The sequence below is a fragment of the Platalea leucorodia genome, assembly GCF_965183815.1.
Source record: "Platalea leucorodia genome assembly, chromosome: 18".
NCBI lineage: Eukaryota > Metazoa > Chordata > Aves > Pelecaniformes > Threskiornithidae > Platalea > Platalea leucorodia.
This window is the reverse complement of record NC_138840.1, coordinates 3,661,801-3,678,851: the sequence shown is the minus strand read 5'-3', so window position 1 is coordinate 3,678,851 and position 17,051 is coordinate 3,661,801. Positions and strand designations below refer to the sequence as shown.

Sequence of the window (17,051 nt, the reverse complement as noted above, 5' to 3'; positions counted from 1 at the left end):
CCCCGCCGCCTTACTTCCGGCGCGCGGCTGACGGAGGAGCGGCGCCGGGTGCCGGCGGGGCGGTCCCCGCGCGGATTGGCCAGAGGGAGGGCACCGCCTAACACGGGTAACGCTGATTGGCTGGAGGCTGCCACCCTCCATCATTACGCGCGGCGATTGGCGGAGTGAAGAGGTGCCGTAAGGTGAGGGAGGGAGTAAAATGGCGGCGGCCGGGGCGGGGAGAGTGATGCTGGTGGTTGGCAAGTGCTGCGCCAGGCGTTGATGGCCCCGGTTTCCCCGCCGCCGCTGGGCAGGGCCCATCCCGCCTCACCGCGCCAGGCCGGGCCGGCACCGCGGCCCCCGGCTCGGGCCCAGCCCAGCCGCTCCCCCGCAGCCTCGGCCCCTGTGAGCCGCTGTGAGCCGCTGAACCCCGCGGTGCGAGGGCAGAGGGCGTCGGGGCGCGCTGTGAGCGGCCCCGCGGGGCGCTCGGGGTCGGTGCGCGTTGCAGCCTGAGGCAAGGTGAAGTCACCGCTGTTGGCTGATGATGGGCCTGTCCGCAGGTGGCTTCCCGTGGTAACGAGCTCTTTCTTTTTCAAGGCGGCTCCCTGAACTCGGGCGGTGGATGTGCAGCAGCCCGGGGTGGACGCAGCTGGCCCGGCACCCTCGGAGCGTCTCTCGCCTGGACCCGCGAGGCCCGCGGCGATGGAGGGGCTGCCCGAGCTCTACGCCATCTTCCAGGGCGAGGTGTGCGGCGCTGCTGCCTGCGGCCCTGGCAGACGTTCGGGCCTGTGGCGTCCTTCTTTATCTCTCTATTTTGTTGTTTTAGGCACTACTTAGTTCAGTTTGGGTAGCTGACGGTTCTGTTCCATGTATATACACACCTCTGTTTGTGTTTTTGTGTGTTTATGTACATATGTATAGATATACACACATACACTTGTATGCTTCAGATGCTTATCTGAATAACATAGGAGTGCTTGGCTGACCACACCTGCTCCAGAGTTCCCAAGCCTTGCAGTGCCTAACCGGCCTTGAAACCTAAAGCTGAAGGAAAGCAGGAGAGCCGCGTAGACTTCTTGCGCGTATTCTAACCTGTGGTTTGCAAACAGGTGTTTTGTGAAGGGCTGTACATTAGGTGTTGTGTCGATTTTCTTCACAGGTTGCTACAGTGACGGAATATGGGGCATTTATAAAAATTCCAGGCTGCAGGAAACAAGGTTTGTTTCTCTTATTTTGTTCAGATTTAGTTTCACGTTGGCATATTTCAGCCAAGCGGTTGTTCTTGGAGTTAAAGGCTTGCTAGCTCTTAAAAAAAGCTCAGAAAAAGTTTTATTTTCTAAATTAGGAAGAAATTGAGGTTCTCAGAAAGTATTTAGAATATGATGGTATGTTTGCATGAATACCAAAACGATTCAGAGGGCTTTTTGGTAACTTCAGGGTATTTTAGAGAATCATTTTAAGGTGTTGGACAAACTATAGAACCTTTCTACAGTTAGATAGTTTGCCCAATTTGTTTCTTTTATGACCGATATGAATGAATTAAATAAAAACAGACTGACATAAAGCTCAAATAAAAAATAAACCAGAAAAGTTGACTTAAAGCTCTGTCTACATTTGTGGGAAACTTGCAAAGTCAGACAAACTCATTTTACAAGCGAAGCAGCTTGCGGTGGATGTTCTGCCAGGTGCTGGTAGGCCCAGAAATAACCCCTGCTCCACTCCTCTTGAAGTGCCCGGTCACTGTAGTGCCAGTTCTAATAAAAGGTTTTGGACAGAAGTGTGGCTGCTGGAGGGAAGTTGCTTTGAGACGCGAACAGGCCCTGAAATATGAGCCTGGACAGCAAGGTGTGTTTCCATATTTATTCTCCCTTGTATAACCCTGGAGCCCACGTGTCATTCGTGCAAATTAAAAATACAGTTTTGGGGCTGCGTGACCTTGCAAGCGTAGGAGATCAGGGCAGCCTTGGTGGTTCATGCTTTTGGCTTTGCCAGCAAAGTATTGTGTTGCTGATGCGTGAAATGGGCTCTTTATTCTCCGGCGCTTGGGGCGGCCTCAGAGGAGAGGCGGGAAGGGAGAGGTGTTAGTGCCTGCTGCAGTTTTCCATATGGACGCCTGATATTTTGCGTACAAAGACGTTGCTTTGGGGGCCTGCTTCTCTGAGGTAATTTGGAGCAGATCTTGATGAGCTTTTATATGTTTGATTGATGCAATTAGTTGATTCTCACCTGCACAGTGTACTGGAGGAAGGAAATGGTTAGTTTTGTTTAGGGCAACCACTGGACGTGTTCCCTGTCTCCCAGAGCAGTGGCCTCCGAATGTTTTTTATTGTGCACCCCCAGTGCATGATCGGTTACAATCAGTTAACCCTATCAATTAAAAAACTTCTGGGCACATGCCCCCCGATATACGTATATTTAATTATAAATTATATACGTGTACTACGGTACTAATGTTATGTGCATTGTAAAACAAACTCAAAAATGGACATTAAAAAAGGATGAGCTAAAGATGAAATAAGCACTATTAATTTTTTTATTATTATTTTATTCATTAATGGTACAAAAATATTTTCTTCCCACACCCCAAAGGATTGTCTTGCATCCACCCCACTTTGGAGACTGCTGTCCTAGGGGACAAAACTGCGATTCACTGGAGACTTGTCTTTATTTTTTCCCTTTCTTCTCTTCCAAAACCGCGACCAGGCCTTGTCCATAAGACTCACATGTCCTCCTGCCGCGTGGATAAACCCTCAGAGATAGTAGATGTTGGAGACAAAGTATGGGTGAAGCTTATCGGAAAAGAGGTAACGTTAATTCTTGTTTCTTTAGTGCTGTGTAGATAAAAAATACTGCAAAAACACTGAGAACTTCTGCGCACAGAGGCCGTGTGTTCCTGTCGCTGTGTTGGGGTTTGACGGGCTCTGTTTTACGGACAGGTGAATTCTCTTTACCTCCAGGCGTGACTTCGGGCACATCGCTTCTGGGACCAGCAACAGCGCGGTTCAGGAAAAGGGACTTCAGAAAAGCTTTTGGATTAAAAGCAACAAAACGCTTCCCTTTCTTCCCCTGCACACCCTTTGCAGCTTGCATCGCTTTCACGCTGTGATTTGGTGGCTAAATGAGCAATTTGAGAGGATCCCAAGATAAGAGCCAGTATAAACACCGTTCATTAACTGTTCTGTGAGACAGGCGTGGTCTTAGAAGAAGCTGAGGTTTTTGTGTGTGTGTTTTCAAAAAAGTATCAGTGGCAGTGCATTACGCCCAAGAGAAAATAGAGGCTTTTTGTTTGTTTTGAAGTAAGACCGTGATACCTTATTTTCCCCCTACAATCTATATTGCTTTTTCTTCTGCAGAAGATGTGACAATAGGCATATCGTCTGTGTCTAAGGATTACTTGGAACAAAAACCAGAGGCTCTTGCTTTGGCGAGCCATGAAAACAAAGCAAGCCGACTGTGTTTTGTTGGGGTCAAGGTGGAAGCATTCAGTTCAAAGTTGCACAGGATTTGGCTGTAAATGCTCTGCGTTTTTTTTTTTTTTCCCAAAGACGAAAGTCGGGTTGATGTACAAAACAAGGACTTAATTTTGTGTGAGATAAGGGAAACGGGTTGAGAAACTTGGTCTTATTTACACAGTATAGAAAAACGATATGAAAGACTTCGCAGCTTTTTAGCAATCTGTGGTGTGCTTTTTTTTTCATTTTGTTTGCATAAATTTTTATTAAGCCACTGTTTTCTTTATCTGGACCACAGTTGTTGGGTTCCTGCTGCCTTTGCTGTAGAGGCAAGGGGTGGAAGCCTGTTGGAGAGGTGGACAGCAGAAGAGTTCATTGTTAGGTTGCCTGCAAATAACTGCACAGATGTCAAAAACAAAACAGAAATACCTTCAAAAGCAGCATCGGTAAAAATGCAGGCAGGTGTAAGAAAGGCTTGAAAAAACTCCAAACGTACAACTTTTGCTCTTGCTTCTAAAGTGATAATGTGGCAAGAGAGGTTTTACTAGGATTCAGAAAAGAGTAAGTCCCTAATAGAGATACTGAAAACATTTTTAGTCTCCTAAGAGGATCGAAATGGGAAAAAGGATATCGAGTTTTATTTTTCAGGATGCAAGTCGGCCAAATTACTGGTCTGGGGGAGCTGCCTTGGGGGTGGATGATTTGAGAATTACAGCAAAGCTGCCAAACGTGCACTTTCGTCTGCAGGTCTTGGGTTTGGTCATATTGAAAGCAGAATGTTAATCTGAACGGACCTATAGTTTGATCTTGTCTTATTACTGCGATAGCTGCTTAACAGGAGCTGTTTTATTAGCTGGAATACTCCAAATGCAGCTACAAAACAATAGAACAAAAGCATTTCTATGGAGTCTCCTTTGTGGTGCTGCTCTTTGCTAACCAATTTCCTTCCTTCTCTGTAGGCCTCCAGACATCTTTGTCATTTACTCCTCTTGTTCCCTATCTTCCTCTTCAGATGAAAGATGACAAACTGAAACTTTCCCTCTCCATGAAGGTTGTTAACCAAGGCACAGGAAAAGACCTCGATCCAAACAACGTTTCTCTTGAGTAGGTAAATCTCCTGAGCAGAATATAACAGGTTGCTACTGCCTGCTTTTTCCTGCCTGGCTCTCCTGCCATACCTATTCTCTCGGCCCCCCCTCCTTTGGAGCTCTTCCTGAGCCCCCCAGCGATGCCCTGGCTGGCGGTTGACTGAAGGCGCTCCCGCGGTTACGCTGCCTAGAGGCAGGCAGGAGCTGGAGGAGGCTGCAGCGAGTTCCAGCCCTTCGTACCACGGCAGGATTTTCATTCCTGCATTGTGATGGCCGTGTGCTTGTACCGAAGGACTCTTCATCCCAGCTGGGGATTTGTCTCGTTTTCACATACTACGAAATCAAATCTTAACTGCTCGGATGTTTCAGAGCTTCCTTGTGTACCTTTTTTTGCGATGCCTCTCGCAGGTCAAGTAAAATTGCTTTGTTTTCATACTGTGCAAGTATATATCTGTGTGTATCTTCACATATGTAATACAGATGTTAATATAAAGGGTGTAACTGCAGCTCCCCGCATTTGCTTTGTGTAGAGAGTGCTCAGTTAATATCAAAAGTAGATGATGACAGGTAATATGCTGTTACCAATGTGGTTTATACTAATGAGCAGTTGGTCAGCTCCGTTCTTTGGTTTAGCTGGTTAAGTGGTGCTTTTAGAGCAACATTTGAAAAAACTTGTGTTTAGATTGTGTCCATATAAATACGTCGGGTTAAAGGTGAGAGTGGATTGAAAATGGAGCTGTCCTTCTCTTTCCAGTCAGGATGAGAGGAAAAAACGCACGTTCAGAGACTATACTAGCCAGAAGATCACGCTTGAAGCTGTCTTGAACACTGTGTGCAAGAAATGCGGTTGCAAAGGTACGCTTGTGCGGCGTTGTCTTGTTCTTTTGATGTAGCCTCCTTCTAACCAGGTAGTGACCTGTAGATAGGATTGCATTGACACACCTCTCATGGTTGTGTACAAGGACTGGATTTTGCTTCCACGTGTCTCTTTTAGAGGAGAACTACATTTTCTATCACTTCTTATGAAAAGAAAAGACTTAGCTGAATTCCTTTTATAAAGGTTTGTTTCTTAAAATTGCATCCCTTTGAGCTTCCAGTGAAGAACCTTCCTACTGAGTACAGGCTCAGTGCAGGTTCCCTTCTTCCAGTATTTGTCTTAATGTGACTTATAGCTGAGGTCTCGATCCAGTTTTGCATTTTAAGAAATAAACCTATGCCTTCACCAGACGATTTTGTGATGAAGAATGATCAGTGGAAATTACTGATCGGTTGCTGGGAACGCAGTGTTAGCTTGTGAGCGGTGTCTTAGAGCTGAAAACAAGCGTTTGGTTTTTTTAACCTGGTGAAATTTGTGTTTTGCCTATACAGCAATGGGAAGTTGTCTTCTGTGATGCTTTTCCAGTAGCTTTTTGCAAGTTGCTGAGGCATAAAGTAGCTTTTTGTACATGGAGTTTTTGCTGCACCCTACTTGTCTTACGTTGTTTAGCCATAGAGTAAATAGTTAAGCTGGAGTTAATGCTGTTCTGGAGGAGGTTAATAATAAGCATGGTTCTCTGTAGTGGTAGATAACTATCTTTAAAATACCATTTTAAGCCCTTGCACAGACACGTTTCTACCAATTACCCTCTTCAGACAAGAGCATCTTAGTTGTTGCCTGATTAATCTTTCCAGAATGACCTGGGTTGCGTTTGCTCCCCTGGCTTGTTTAATCAGGGCACATTAAACTAGCTGAAATCCTAGGACAAAAAATGTGTAGATTCTCTTACTGTGACTGATAATAAAAAGATCATTGGTGTCACTTCAGGGGTCTGAAATGCAGTTGTTTGGAGAGAAAAAAAAAAGAGGAGGTGGGTTGCTTCTTCAAACCCTATTTTACAGGTCACTTTGCCAAGGAGTGTTTCGTGCAGCCTGGAGGTACCAAATATAGCCTCATTCCAGAAGAGGAGGAAGAGGAGGTGGCAGCAGCAGGATATGAAAGAGAGAAAAAGACCAGCCTGGCTGATGATTCTTCAAAAAAAAGGAAAAAGGTACGAGGTGCCCTACTGCTGGCCTGGAAAAGTGAGCCAGATAATTTGTTCTGTGTAGTTACATCTGTGATTCACTACAGTGACGTGGTTATGAGTTGCCAGTAACGGGCTGAGAAGGTGGCTCAGTTTTGTGCAGATTCTGTAGCAAAACAGGAATCTGCAGACTTTTTAGTAATTCTTATACTTTCTCCCTTTGTTCTTCTTCAACTGTCTCTAACAGGGTTTTGTGCTATAATGCACAGTCCTCAGAAGAGATTTCTTATAGTGAGAAAAGGATTATAATTTTTTCTTGGTCTTTGTGAGGCTTTATAGAAATTGCTTCCGTGTCCTGAATTTCTATGATTCTTGCCCATAATGCTGGCTGCCCTCCCTTCTCGCTGCTCCTGCCCTCACACCTTTCTTTAATCTGAAGTAAATGCCCTGCTGCCTTGCTGCAGCAGGTATCCTGACCCAGTGAGTGCGATGTGAGCCGGGCTTAGCTGCACACACCAGGGGAAAATCGCTGGCTGTATTTGCACAGGGAGTGTACTCCATTTCCAGGCTCTAACGCAATTTTTGTCCATGTGAAAATGTCAAGAGCTAAGACACCTTTTATGGCCAGTGTTTGAACTCTAGCTTCAGAGCATGCTGGTATAAAACGCAGGGGAGACTTGAATCCCAAACGGGAGCTTTTGGTGGTCAGTCTGTTTATACAGCAATGAGTATTCCAGCTCTAGACTTCAGTAAATAAACTGTTTCATCAGCCCCTTCACAACTGATGTCCAACTTTTTAATTACACTTCCCTTTGTTTTTTTTTCTTTTCTTTCCTTTCTCTTTCTAGCTCTGTGGCCTGTCTGTAGCCCTGGAGAAGGGCAACAAGCAGGTGGTGGATTTCATTTTTACAGGAGAGAGACAAGGACGCTGTTAGCAATCACATAGTGAGAACTAACCTCTGAGGGCTCGGTTCTCCCAGGCTCGCTGCGGAGCTCCCTGTGCAGCACCGCGGTACAGCTGCTGGTAGGAGAGGCTGGCAACAGGGAACAGAGGAGTCTGCTTTGATGGCAACACTCAGACCAGTCCAGAGTGACTGGCGCTGGTCGCTGAAGTTTCGCTTCCAGTCGTGTTTTTCACTGGTACTGTGGTTTCTGGCACTTTGGTACACTTTTATTTGAGAGAGGAGTAGGGATTTTGTTTGTGGGATTGGAGGTGATGACTGCGGCAGAGTAGAAGAGCCAGGTGTGTTGTGACTTTCCTTGTCTCAGCCCTTGCCCTGTTGCGTACCTGTTTCTGCCCTACAGTCAGTACAAAATGAAGTTAGTGTTAATTTGATGCCTAATTTGCAGTTCTTGTTTGCTCAGTAGCACTCTGGACAGCTGATCCAGTAGTGGGAACAGGATCTCTCTTGACTGTAGATCCTGTCGCCTGGTTCCGTCCTGAGATGTGCTTTGCTTCCCCACCACTTAGGCACGTATTCAAGAATGTCTTGGACTTGTCTGCAGAGTGTCGTTATGCTGCGACAGAAAATACACATACTCTCCTTTCTATTCTGATCTTGGAAGCGCACGACTGAACCAAGTTGTGTCTCGGATCCCCGGCTAACTGCGACTCTGACCTTTCCGGACTCCAGACGTTGGGCTTCTCTCCTGCCGTGGAGCGGTGTGAGAGCAGGCCGTCGGTAATACCTCAGCAGGGCTTGGGTTCTCTTCCCTCTAGCAGTGGTGATGGTTTGTCTGGTAAAGGCCTGTGTAACTGCCATTTAAATGCTATGGGGGAAAAATTACACTAAGGTGCGCAAATAGCGCATTGTCCTATCAGTGCCCATCCACTGGGGTGGGGAGTCCCTGTGGAGTCCTGCCCTGCTGGGACTGCAGGATACGTGGGTCACCGTCCTGAATTTGTTACTGATTTTTTGGGGGTCTGTGGGTTAACAGCCTTCCTTTGTCTTGCTTGTTCCTTTGATCTTCCTCCCTTCTCAAGGAGGAGATCAAAAGTTTTCAGATGTTTTCCAGTGCTGGAAAACAAAACTTTGAGCTTTCTGGAGGCAGGATGTGGGATCCTTGAAATGAATAGCTCCCTTGTTGTCTCGAGTGCCTGCTGTGATCTTGTCTGGGAGCCACCATGTGCTTCCCTGCTTGCCTGGAGGCCCCGGGGGATTTACACGAAGTGGAAATAGCTCAGTCTACCTACTAACAGTGGCCTTGCTGACCCCATCCCTTCTGATGCTTGTAACATAACATTTATGTTGAGCTTATATTTTTAATATTATAAATTTATATTTATGCAAGAGCTTATATTTGAGTAGATAGGGCTACCTACCAACCATCCGTGTAGTGTCCTAGCAATGGTATTAACACTTTTGGTTGTTCATGATCAATATTTTCTGTTTCCTTGACCTGATGCTTCCTTGCAGTCCCCTGGTGCTCTTCACTCTCCCCAGAGACTCCTTCCAGAGATACGCCGGGGTCCTCGCTCCCTGTTTTCTCGGCTTGCCTTCCCAGCGGTTCCTCAGTTCCTCGCTTTCCTCCTGCCTGAGCCCTACAGCATTTACAGGAGTAAGACAGCTGGAGGCTTCAGGTCTCTGCACTGGCCCAGGCTTCTGGCGCGACCCAGGGCACAAGTGCTAGTGGCAGACGTTAGTGCCCTGGTACTACTCTGCACGTGAGAGCCCTGTCCTGCCTCCCGTGACCCCTGAGAAAATAGGCGACTTGGGGGAGAAGCGGAGACGCCGCTGTCGCGGTGCTGTGAGGAAGCACCGGAGATCTCCGAGGAGCCGCTGGCAGCTGCGCAGGCTGCCTCCCTTTCGCTTTTACTCTTTGGGTCGCAGGGTGAAGAAGCTCCTATGGGAACGGGGCAGCTTGCCTGTGCTCAGCTTGCCTGGGAGAGAGTGTGCGGAGAAGAAATTAACCCTTCCGACTCTTCTCTCCTGTCTGTCTTTTCTTTAAAGATTTGCTGTTTTCCCACTAGGAGTAACTCCTTTAATTGGAATTCTACACAAGTGTCCCATCTTCTGCTCGGATACATTGATTAACTTACTTATCCCTGGGGTAGTTTTGCAACGGTCATCGGAATTGCATGGTAAATGTGACCTGTGGTGGCTTTTCGGCAGACTTTGCTGCTCTTTCCTCCCACTGTGCAAAAGATTTCCAGGCAATCTGCTTGCAGATGTTGTCTCTTCACATATAAACTGCACCTTCTTAATTATTGTTTGTTCAGTGACCTGTAGGTCATCAAGCCTTAGTCCATCCTCACTTGTAGCTGGTACTTGTTTTGCTGGTTCTTAAATGGCATTAGCGTAGGGCACAGCTCTTCACACACTATGCTCTCCTCTTGTTGTCTGTATCTGTGCTTTTCTGAACTTTGTTGTATTTATTTAATGACCACGGACTGGATTCTTCTCATCAGATTAATTCTGACTGGTCCTCAAACAAGGGATGCAATAATACCTTTAGATTTACGTAATGAATCTTGTTTGGAATTAAATTGGGCCGTGGAATTTAACTTTTTTCTTTTCTTTTTAAGAATTAAAAAACCCTAGAAGGAATACTGGCACCTCTCTGGAGATGCAGAAAGACCTGTATCTGGAAATCCATTCTAATTTTTCACAAGGACAGACATAAAGTCTCCAAATAAGACCAGAACTCCACAAAAGGGTCTGGTGAAAAATATTTAAACTTCTTGGAGAGTTCTGGGCGCTCTCCTCTTATCTCAAAATCAAATACCTTTAGAAGGAATGAGCTGTTGTAACATTCTTAAAGCCTAGCCCCGAGCAGCTTTCCTTACAAAGGACCGGAGGGAGCCTGGGGTGCTAACGTGGTCCCCTCTTAGTGCCAGCCTTGAAAAATAACTAGAGCAGAGGAGAACCAGCACTGTCGGGCCGTAGCCCAGGCTGGTGCTCGTCTGTGTGCCAGCTCCCGACACGGGGTTGACAGATGAGAGATTTTGAAGCAAATTTGTTCTGTTTTGGTAGAATTGTAATCGCTACGTAAATTGGACAGAACGTGCAAGGAGCTGTGACGTGCAGGTCTTCGGACTTGTTGGGCCTCTGCGTCTTTACACGGGGAGTCTGCTTAGGCAAAATCCGCTCAAAATGTTGACACAAGCGCAGTGTTTGCGGTTCGGGGGGAGTGCCTGGGTGTGCCTGCGAGCCGAGCTGAGCTTCATCCATCAGCAGCCATGGGTTCTGGAGACCACTTTGACGCTCAGGGTGTGGCAGGGCTTTGCTGCTGTTGCTGGAGGCAGAAATCTGGCCTTCGCCCTGGCAGTGCCCTCTCCATACGTAAACTAAAGAAACACAGACTGGAGAAATGCTCCCGCTTGCGCAACGGTGAGTTAACTGGTGACCAGCGGAGTGCTTGTCTCCCAGTACGGGGGTGCTGGAGTTTAAAGAAATCTGTGGTCTAATAGAAGGATGCTGCTTGTGCAGAATGATTTCACAGCAGCGCTGCCTTCTGCTACAGAAAATGTTAAGCTCTTCTGTCGCTGGCTTGCTCCCTGCAGTATTTGCAGTCCAGCGTGTGCTTATGCTGTGGTGCTTGCATTACTGCACTGGAAGTCCTTTTGCTGTGGGGTTGTGAGTGGTTTTGCTGTTAGAAATCCCCCAAAAAGGGGAAACTGAAGTGGGTTTTTTTGGTTTGGTTTGTGGTTTGTTTTTTTTTCCTAACAGCACAATGTCCACGTGTGTACTTTTATTTCCCCAGTCATCCTGAAGGGACTGGTGTGACATCCTGCACATGCTGAGAAAGTTTCCCAAGCTCTGGAATGAAACTCTGTTAGTTGTTAAGGTCTTGTCAAACTTTCTCACCATGTGCACAGGCTGGAAAAGCTTGAGAAAATTCTCCTTGCTGCATCCTTTTCTCTAGAAGACTTAACTCTTTACCATCCTCTTCTGAAGACTGTTATGATTTGCTTTTGCCCTTTGTGGGTAGGGGACTTTGTAGTGAGTCTGGCATTGTCCCACAGAAAAATTGAGACTGTCAAATTTTGGGTGACATCAATGATCATAGTGCTATGGTGAAGCTACAAAACCGATACCTGCCCCGGGTCTGTGAGGTGTGGAGTGAACTCAGTCGTCTGCTCTCTTCCCTGGAGTCCCAGAGGGCTCTGCCTGATGTTCAGCTCCAAGCCACGTGTTGTCTTTGCTCTTCCACCTCTCTAAAAGAGTTGTTCTGTTTCACATTAAATAAGCTACTAGCTCCCTTCCTTTGCTGTCCCTAACTGATAGCCTGTATCTGGTGCTGCGACACACAGTCCATGCTAAATTGCTCTCTTTAGCTGAGCCTTTTGTGTCCCCCCTCTTACGGGAGAATACATTGGTTTTAAATGAAATATAGGCAGACTCGGCTTGCCTTCCCGTAAGCCAGTATATTGATCTTCATATGGAAACTGCGCTTGTCTGAAAGTGGCCAAAGCTAATGGAAGAAATGTCTTGTGGGGAGGAGGGGGGAACCCAGAACCTCTGTGCTCTCTGCATTGGGACGCTTATTTTTCCCCAAACAATTTTAAGACAATTTGCCCTCAGGGGAAGATTGTGGGTGGCACTGAAGGGCTGCCAGCAACCCTGTGCCCTGGCTGTTAACGCATACCTAAATACAGCGTAGGCTTGGCTTTGACGTGCTCACCTGCCTTGTTGTGAGCTACCTGAGCACCTCCAAGCCTACAGCAGGCGAAGCAGAGTCGGGATGTAAAAGTCGGTTACTGCAGGGGATTTCTCCCCCGCCTCTTTGCCTCATTTTTCCTGCTGCACTCAGCAGCTGCTTCTGGCTTCTGTTTCGAACAGATGAGTGCTGGTTTCTTAGCTTGGAGTCTTCTGGGTGAATGTGCACGTGCTGCCGTGTCTCGGGCTTCCTTCTGTGGAGCGAGTTTTCTGTACGTGGATGCTTTCCAACCCATTTCCAGCCAGGGCTGTTCTTTTCCCCTGGGTAGGGTGGGTGTGTAGCAGGCCTAAGGCAGCACCTGCGGGCACCCGAGGGAGGAGGCGGTATCTCACGCTGGACCCACAAAACCAATGTCGGCACCGGGTTCAGACCTTTGGCCAGCCTTGAGCTGCGCCTGGGTGCGTTGGAGCGGGTAGAAATACTTCCCACACCAGCCATTCTGATATTGTACAGGTATCTCGTGTACGTGTGGCTGATTGCCACTGTTCCTTTCATCTAATCATGCGTTTGTTTTCTCTCCCTTGGCTTAGCTTCTCGGGTGGCTGTGGATGTCTGCAGCTGCTGGCCAAGGAGGGCCACCTCCCCAAGGACTCGTCCTGCCTGTAGTCCTGTGACTGGCATAACCATGCCCTTGGGCTCGCTGCTGCTTTCTCATGAAACAAGAGCGTGGCCCTAGCAGCCCTGCCAAGGCAGGGCTGACTTACAGCAAACCCTCCCAGTAAAACTCTGCAAGCCCAAGGGTGGCCTTGAGGTCATTGGGGACACTCTTGGCAAAGAAAATAAGTGGAGCTGTTGGCCTGGGGGCTCCAGGCTTCTCCCATTACGCTCCCTTCCGTAGTGGAATGTAAAACACGTTTGTGTTATGTTTGGGACTGTCATTTGACCGCTGTCCGTCTCCTATTGTGCTGCTCCCTGTGCGCACAGCCGCGCTCTGAACAAGCCGTCATTCAGCCTCTAAATTAGAGGTGTGGGGGGGAAACACAGCTTTTTGTCTGGCTTACCAAGGCTCCTCCTCCTGGTCTGGCGATGCCTTGGAGTGAATGCCCTGGGCTTCTCCCACCCGTTGGCGCAGGCTCAGCAGACTTTACTGCTGCTAAGGGAGAGCTCGGCCCTGCAGAGGTGCTGGTCAGACTGGGAGGCAGTGCCATGGCTCCTTGCTCACGCTCTGCTTCGAGGACTCGCTTTGACCCCGGCTGCAGTGCCGCTGTGCCCTCTCGACTGCGGGGCATGTTTTTACAAACCCAGGGTGACACCGGTCTACAGGAGATGCATCCAGTAAGGATGAAGTACGCGCAGGGGGAAAGGAGTGGGCAACGGCTAGGGGCTGAAACCTCATCTAGTGCAGCTGGCTGTAGGACGTGTATCCTGGCGCCCGGCTGCGTAGTTAAATTATGGAAGAGAAGAGGATGCTGGATTGCAGCAAGTTTGGGGAGTGCACCCAGTCTTGCGGGTGCACCAGCTCCAGAGCAGCGAGCAGACGCGGGTCAGCCGGGAAGGTGCAGCTCGCTTTAAGCAAAAATGCCGGTATATGGCTCAGCCAAAGCAGCAGGCTTTGCTGGCTGGGTTGCATTCCTGACTGGTGTCGTCTAAGCCTGTCGCAGGCAATCGCACGGGCTTGGGTTGCCTTGCTGGCCCCTCTCCGCTTCATGAAACCCTCCCGTGCTTCTTTCCTTGTGTCCTCTCTACGGCCTTGAATGGAATGGAAATTCACAGTAGCCATTTTCACAGGAAGGTCTCTCTTTGATGTTGATGTGACCGTGGATGAGATCAGTGGATCCTCCTTGGAGGCCAGTGTTGCTGGGCTTGGAGGGAAAGCTGGAACCCCTACTGATCTTAGCAATCTTGCACGTGCTTAATACAAAGCACTTCAAAATATTAAAATTACTTTTTTATGGGCCCTCTCACCTGCATGCTGCTTTCCTTTACTTCCCAGAAACGAGGGGCTCTGAGATAATACCTCACTTTTGCAGGAAAATAATTTCTTTTTCAAAGCATCTTCCTAAAATATACCTGAAAAAGATCTCTTTCATCTTGTTCCAAGAGTTGGTCTATGTGATGGTTTTGCAGGTTATTCAGAGAATGAGAAAGGTGAGTTGTGCTGGGCTCAGATTTGGTGCTCCTGGCACCGGCACCGCTCGGGCTGGCGCTGGCTGCCCACCCGCCCCGGCGCTGGCCCGCTCGGGCCGGAGGGCGCTGGTTTACCGAGCCGTTAGGCCGCCGTGGTGCTCGAGGTTCCCGAGAGCGGCGCTCAGCGTTTCTCCTCCCGCTCCTCGCTGGAAGCGGGTGAAGCGATGGGCAGAGCGGGGCTAGCAGCGGGGCTGCGTGCTGCCAGCACAGGCAGATCGGATCCTCTCCCCCGGTGCTGCTTTCGAATTAAATATACACAAATTGCTGTACTGCGTCTTTATCTGCTTTGGGGTGCTCTGCCCGATGCGATCCCGGGGCAGGCGTACTGCGGTACTGATCTCGGAGTACTCTCTGCTTGGTAGGTACTGTCAGATGCCTCAAAATTGGGGGTTGAGATCCCTTTCGTGAGCTTTATTCCAGCAGCAGCTGTTGTTATTCTGCATCTAAATGTCCGGTCTTGAGCTCTGCGTTGCTGTTGCTTCAGGGCCTCGCAGATGCGCAGCCGGGGGGCTCAGCGCTGCCCCGGACCCTGCCTGCGCGCGGGGGGAGAGGGCGGGAAGCCGCAGGAGCAGGAGGGGGTGCAATCTGTTGTGAGATTGCGCAAAGAGATGCTGCTTGCAAAAGCGCGCTTGCCTCACGCCGGCTCCCCTCCGGGGACGGCTGCAAGAAGCTCTGACTGGCGTGGCTTGGGCTTGGGCTTCCCTGCAAGCAGGGCGTGCTGTCGTTGGCGCTTTCCTGGCAGCCCGCGGGCCGACGGTGGTGCGGGGAAGGGGGATGGCGCTCGCGTCCAGCTGCCTGTTTTAGAAGCCCATTTCCTTGGCAAAAAGGCTTCATCCTGCCAAGCTCTATTCGTAAAGAATAGCCCTCAATAACGGAGTAAGCTCTGACTGTGGAGGGATGGCAAGGCCTCTCGGGATTTGACAAACAGTTTTTAGGCTTGGGTTTGCGTTCGGGTGCCCCTCTGCTCTGGAAGCTGCCGTACCCCGCCCGGTGCTGCCCGGACCAGCAGCCGTGGTTAAATCCTGACTCACGGGGCAGAAGCTGTGTGCACCTTCTGTGTCGGAACGGGCTCGGCCCGTCCCAGCTTGCCAGGCACTCGTTCCAGAAAGTGTCTTGCTGCCCCGGTGAGCATGAATGACAGGTTTCCCACATGCAAGGCTTTTTATTTATTTTCCTTCATTCGCTAGGAAAAGAAGAAGAAAAAGAAGCACAAGAATAAGCAATCCTCCGAGTCGGACTCAGACAGCTCGGACTCGGAGAGCGATGGGGCTCAGCCGGCCAGCAAGAGGCCCAAGCATTCGGGGAAGCCCAGCAAGGCCCAGAAGAAGAAGAAGAAAAAGAAGCACAAGAAGAAGCCCCGGGACTGAGCGGGCAGGCAGGGGTAGCGGCATCACGAGTCCCTGGCGCACACCACGAGGAGCGAGCAGAACTGAATCGGCGCTCCCCTTGCTCCGGGGACAAGGAGTTTCCTTCTCCTAACAGCAGCGCTCGGCGTTACAGGCGTTGACTTTGATACAAGCTGTCCTCTGTTGCCTTAGGCACGGGCTGCCGTTCTCCCACTGGTAGGCACTCCTGCCAAAATTGGCTCATTGCACCCCTTCGTCGGCACCGCTCCCATCCTGTAGCCTCATGTTTCGCTGGGGAAGCTGCCAGCGCTCGGCGGCTCCCCTGGACAGCGCGGCCGGCCGCGCCGAGCCTGCGTGACATCGGCCCCCATCCGCTTGCCTGTAAAAGCTGGAGCTGCGCGGCTGTGCTCTCCCTGCCCGTCCCCGCACCGTGCTCGGGCACGGGGCTGGTTCTTGCTGGGCCATGCGATGGGGCCACGTCCTCCCCGCCAGTAACGGTGCAGAGCCGCTTGGCTTTGCACTGCAAACCCTCCCCCGGCCTCGCTCATTTTGTCTGCAAACATTGGGAGTGGAAGAGTAAGAAGCAAGTGGGGGAGTGGAGATATTTTAAGTAAACATTAACTGTGGTGTGTTTGCCGCCTTGGTAAGTGATGGAAAATAAATGTCTTCGATCTCCAGTTGTACTTTGTACTGCGTCTTTTCTTCTACGTGCTCCACGCTTCATCTTGGGCGGTGAAAGAACAGGGCTGGCTGTTTGGGGGGGGACGTGACCTGCATTAAAGGGGTTTTTGGCAGTCCTGGCTGCTTTCGGAGCCTCCCCGGGGTGGGAAGGGGGTGTGCGATGAGGTAACCCCTCCGAGAAGCCTGGTGCCTTCTGGTAACGAGCAACTGGAGCATAAATCTTGTAACTGGAGCTGAAGGTCAGGGGGGTGGGATGGCAGAGGGCCGGGCTGGCTACGGGCAAGCGAGAGTGGGGCTGATGGTTGCCGGTTGCTGTAGCAGGAGGGGGACTGGGGGCTGCTGGAGGCAGCCCGCCCCCTCTCCCTGGGCTCTGCCCTTTCCAGTGCTCCTTGCCCCAGGGCCGAGTTCCCCCCTTTTGGACCGGTTCCCTTCCCAAACCCAGAGACAAAGTGCTCGTGACCTTGATTCCCGGCTCGGCCGCTGCCGGGTGCGCGCCATCAGCTGATGCTTTGGCAGAGCGCGCCCGCCTGCGCCGGTGGCGGAAAGATCGCTCTCGCTGGGATGGAGCGTGCCTGGATCCCGGGCCCTTGATGGCAGAGCTGCGGTGGGAGTAAAATGCTATCCCCCGTAAAAGCACGTTTCTGACCATAACCACCTCTTATTTCCACAGCTCGGAGAACCAGCTGAGAAGGGCTACTGGGATCACTGATGGTTTAA

General features: G+C 49.9%; 1 protein-coding gene across 8 annotated transcripts; it reads left to right on the top strand.

Moving 5' to 3' along the window:
- Positions 1 to 205: 205 nt before the first annotated feature.
- ZCCHC17 (zinc finger CCHC-type containing 17) lies at positions 206 to 16,330 on the top strand. 8 transcript variants are annotated; one of them, XM_082329479.1, is made up of 8 exons: positions 206 to 384; positions 577 to 723; positions 1,139 to 1,196; positions 2,683 to 2,783; positions 4,444 to 4,535; positions 5,274 to 5,374; positions 6,398 to 6,546; positions 15,495 to 16,330. In XM_082329479.1, the coding sequence occupies exons 2-8, from the start codon at positions 682 to 684 to the stop codon at positions 15,672 to 15,674; spliced, it is 723 nt and encodes a 240-aa protein (XP_082185605.1). In that variant the 5' UTR covers positions 206 to 384; positions 577 to 681; the 3' UTR covers positions 15,675 to 16,330. The 8 variants fall into 8 exon arrangements, 6 of the variants coding, with proteins under 6 accessions (XP_082185605.1, XP_082185603.1, XP_082185604.1 ...); XM_082329477.1 differs by having other exon boundaries at positions 206 to 498; XR_014230104.1 differs by lacking the exons at positions 206 to 384; positions 577 to 723; positions 1,139 to 1,196 and adding exons at positions 1,203 to 1,824; positions 7,991 to 8,201; positions 8,937 to 10,850 and having other exon boundaries at positions 15,495 to 15,573.
- The last annotated feature ends 721 nt before the right edge of the window (positions 16,331 to 17,051 follow it).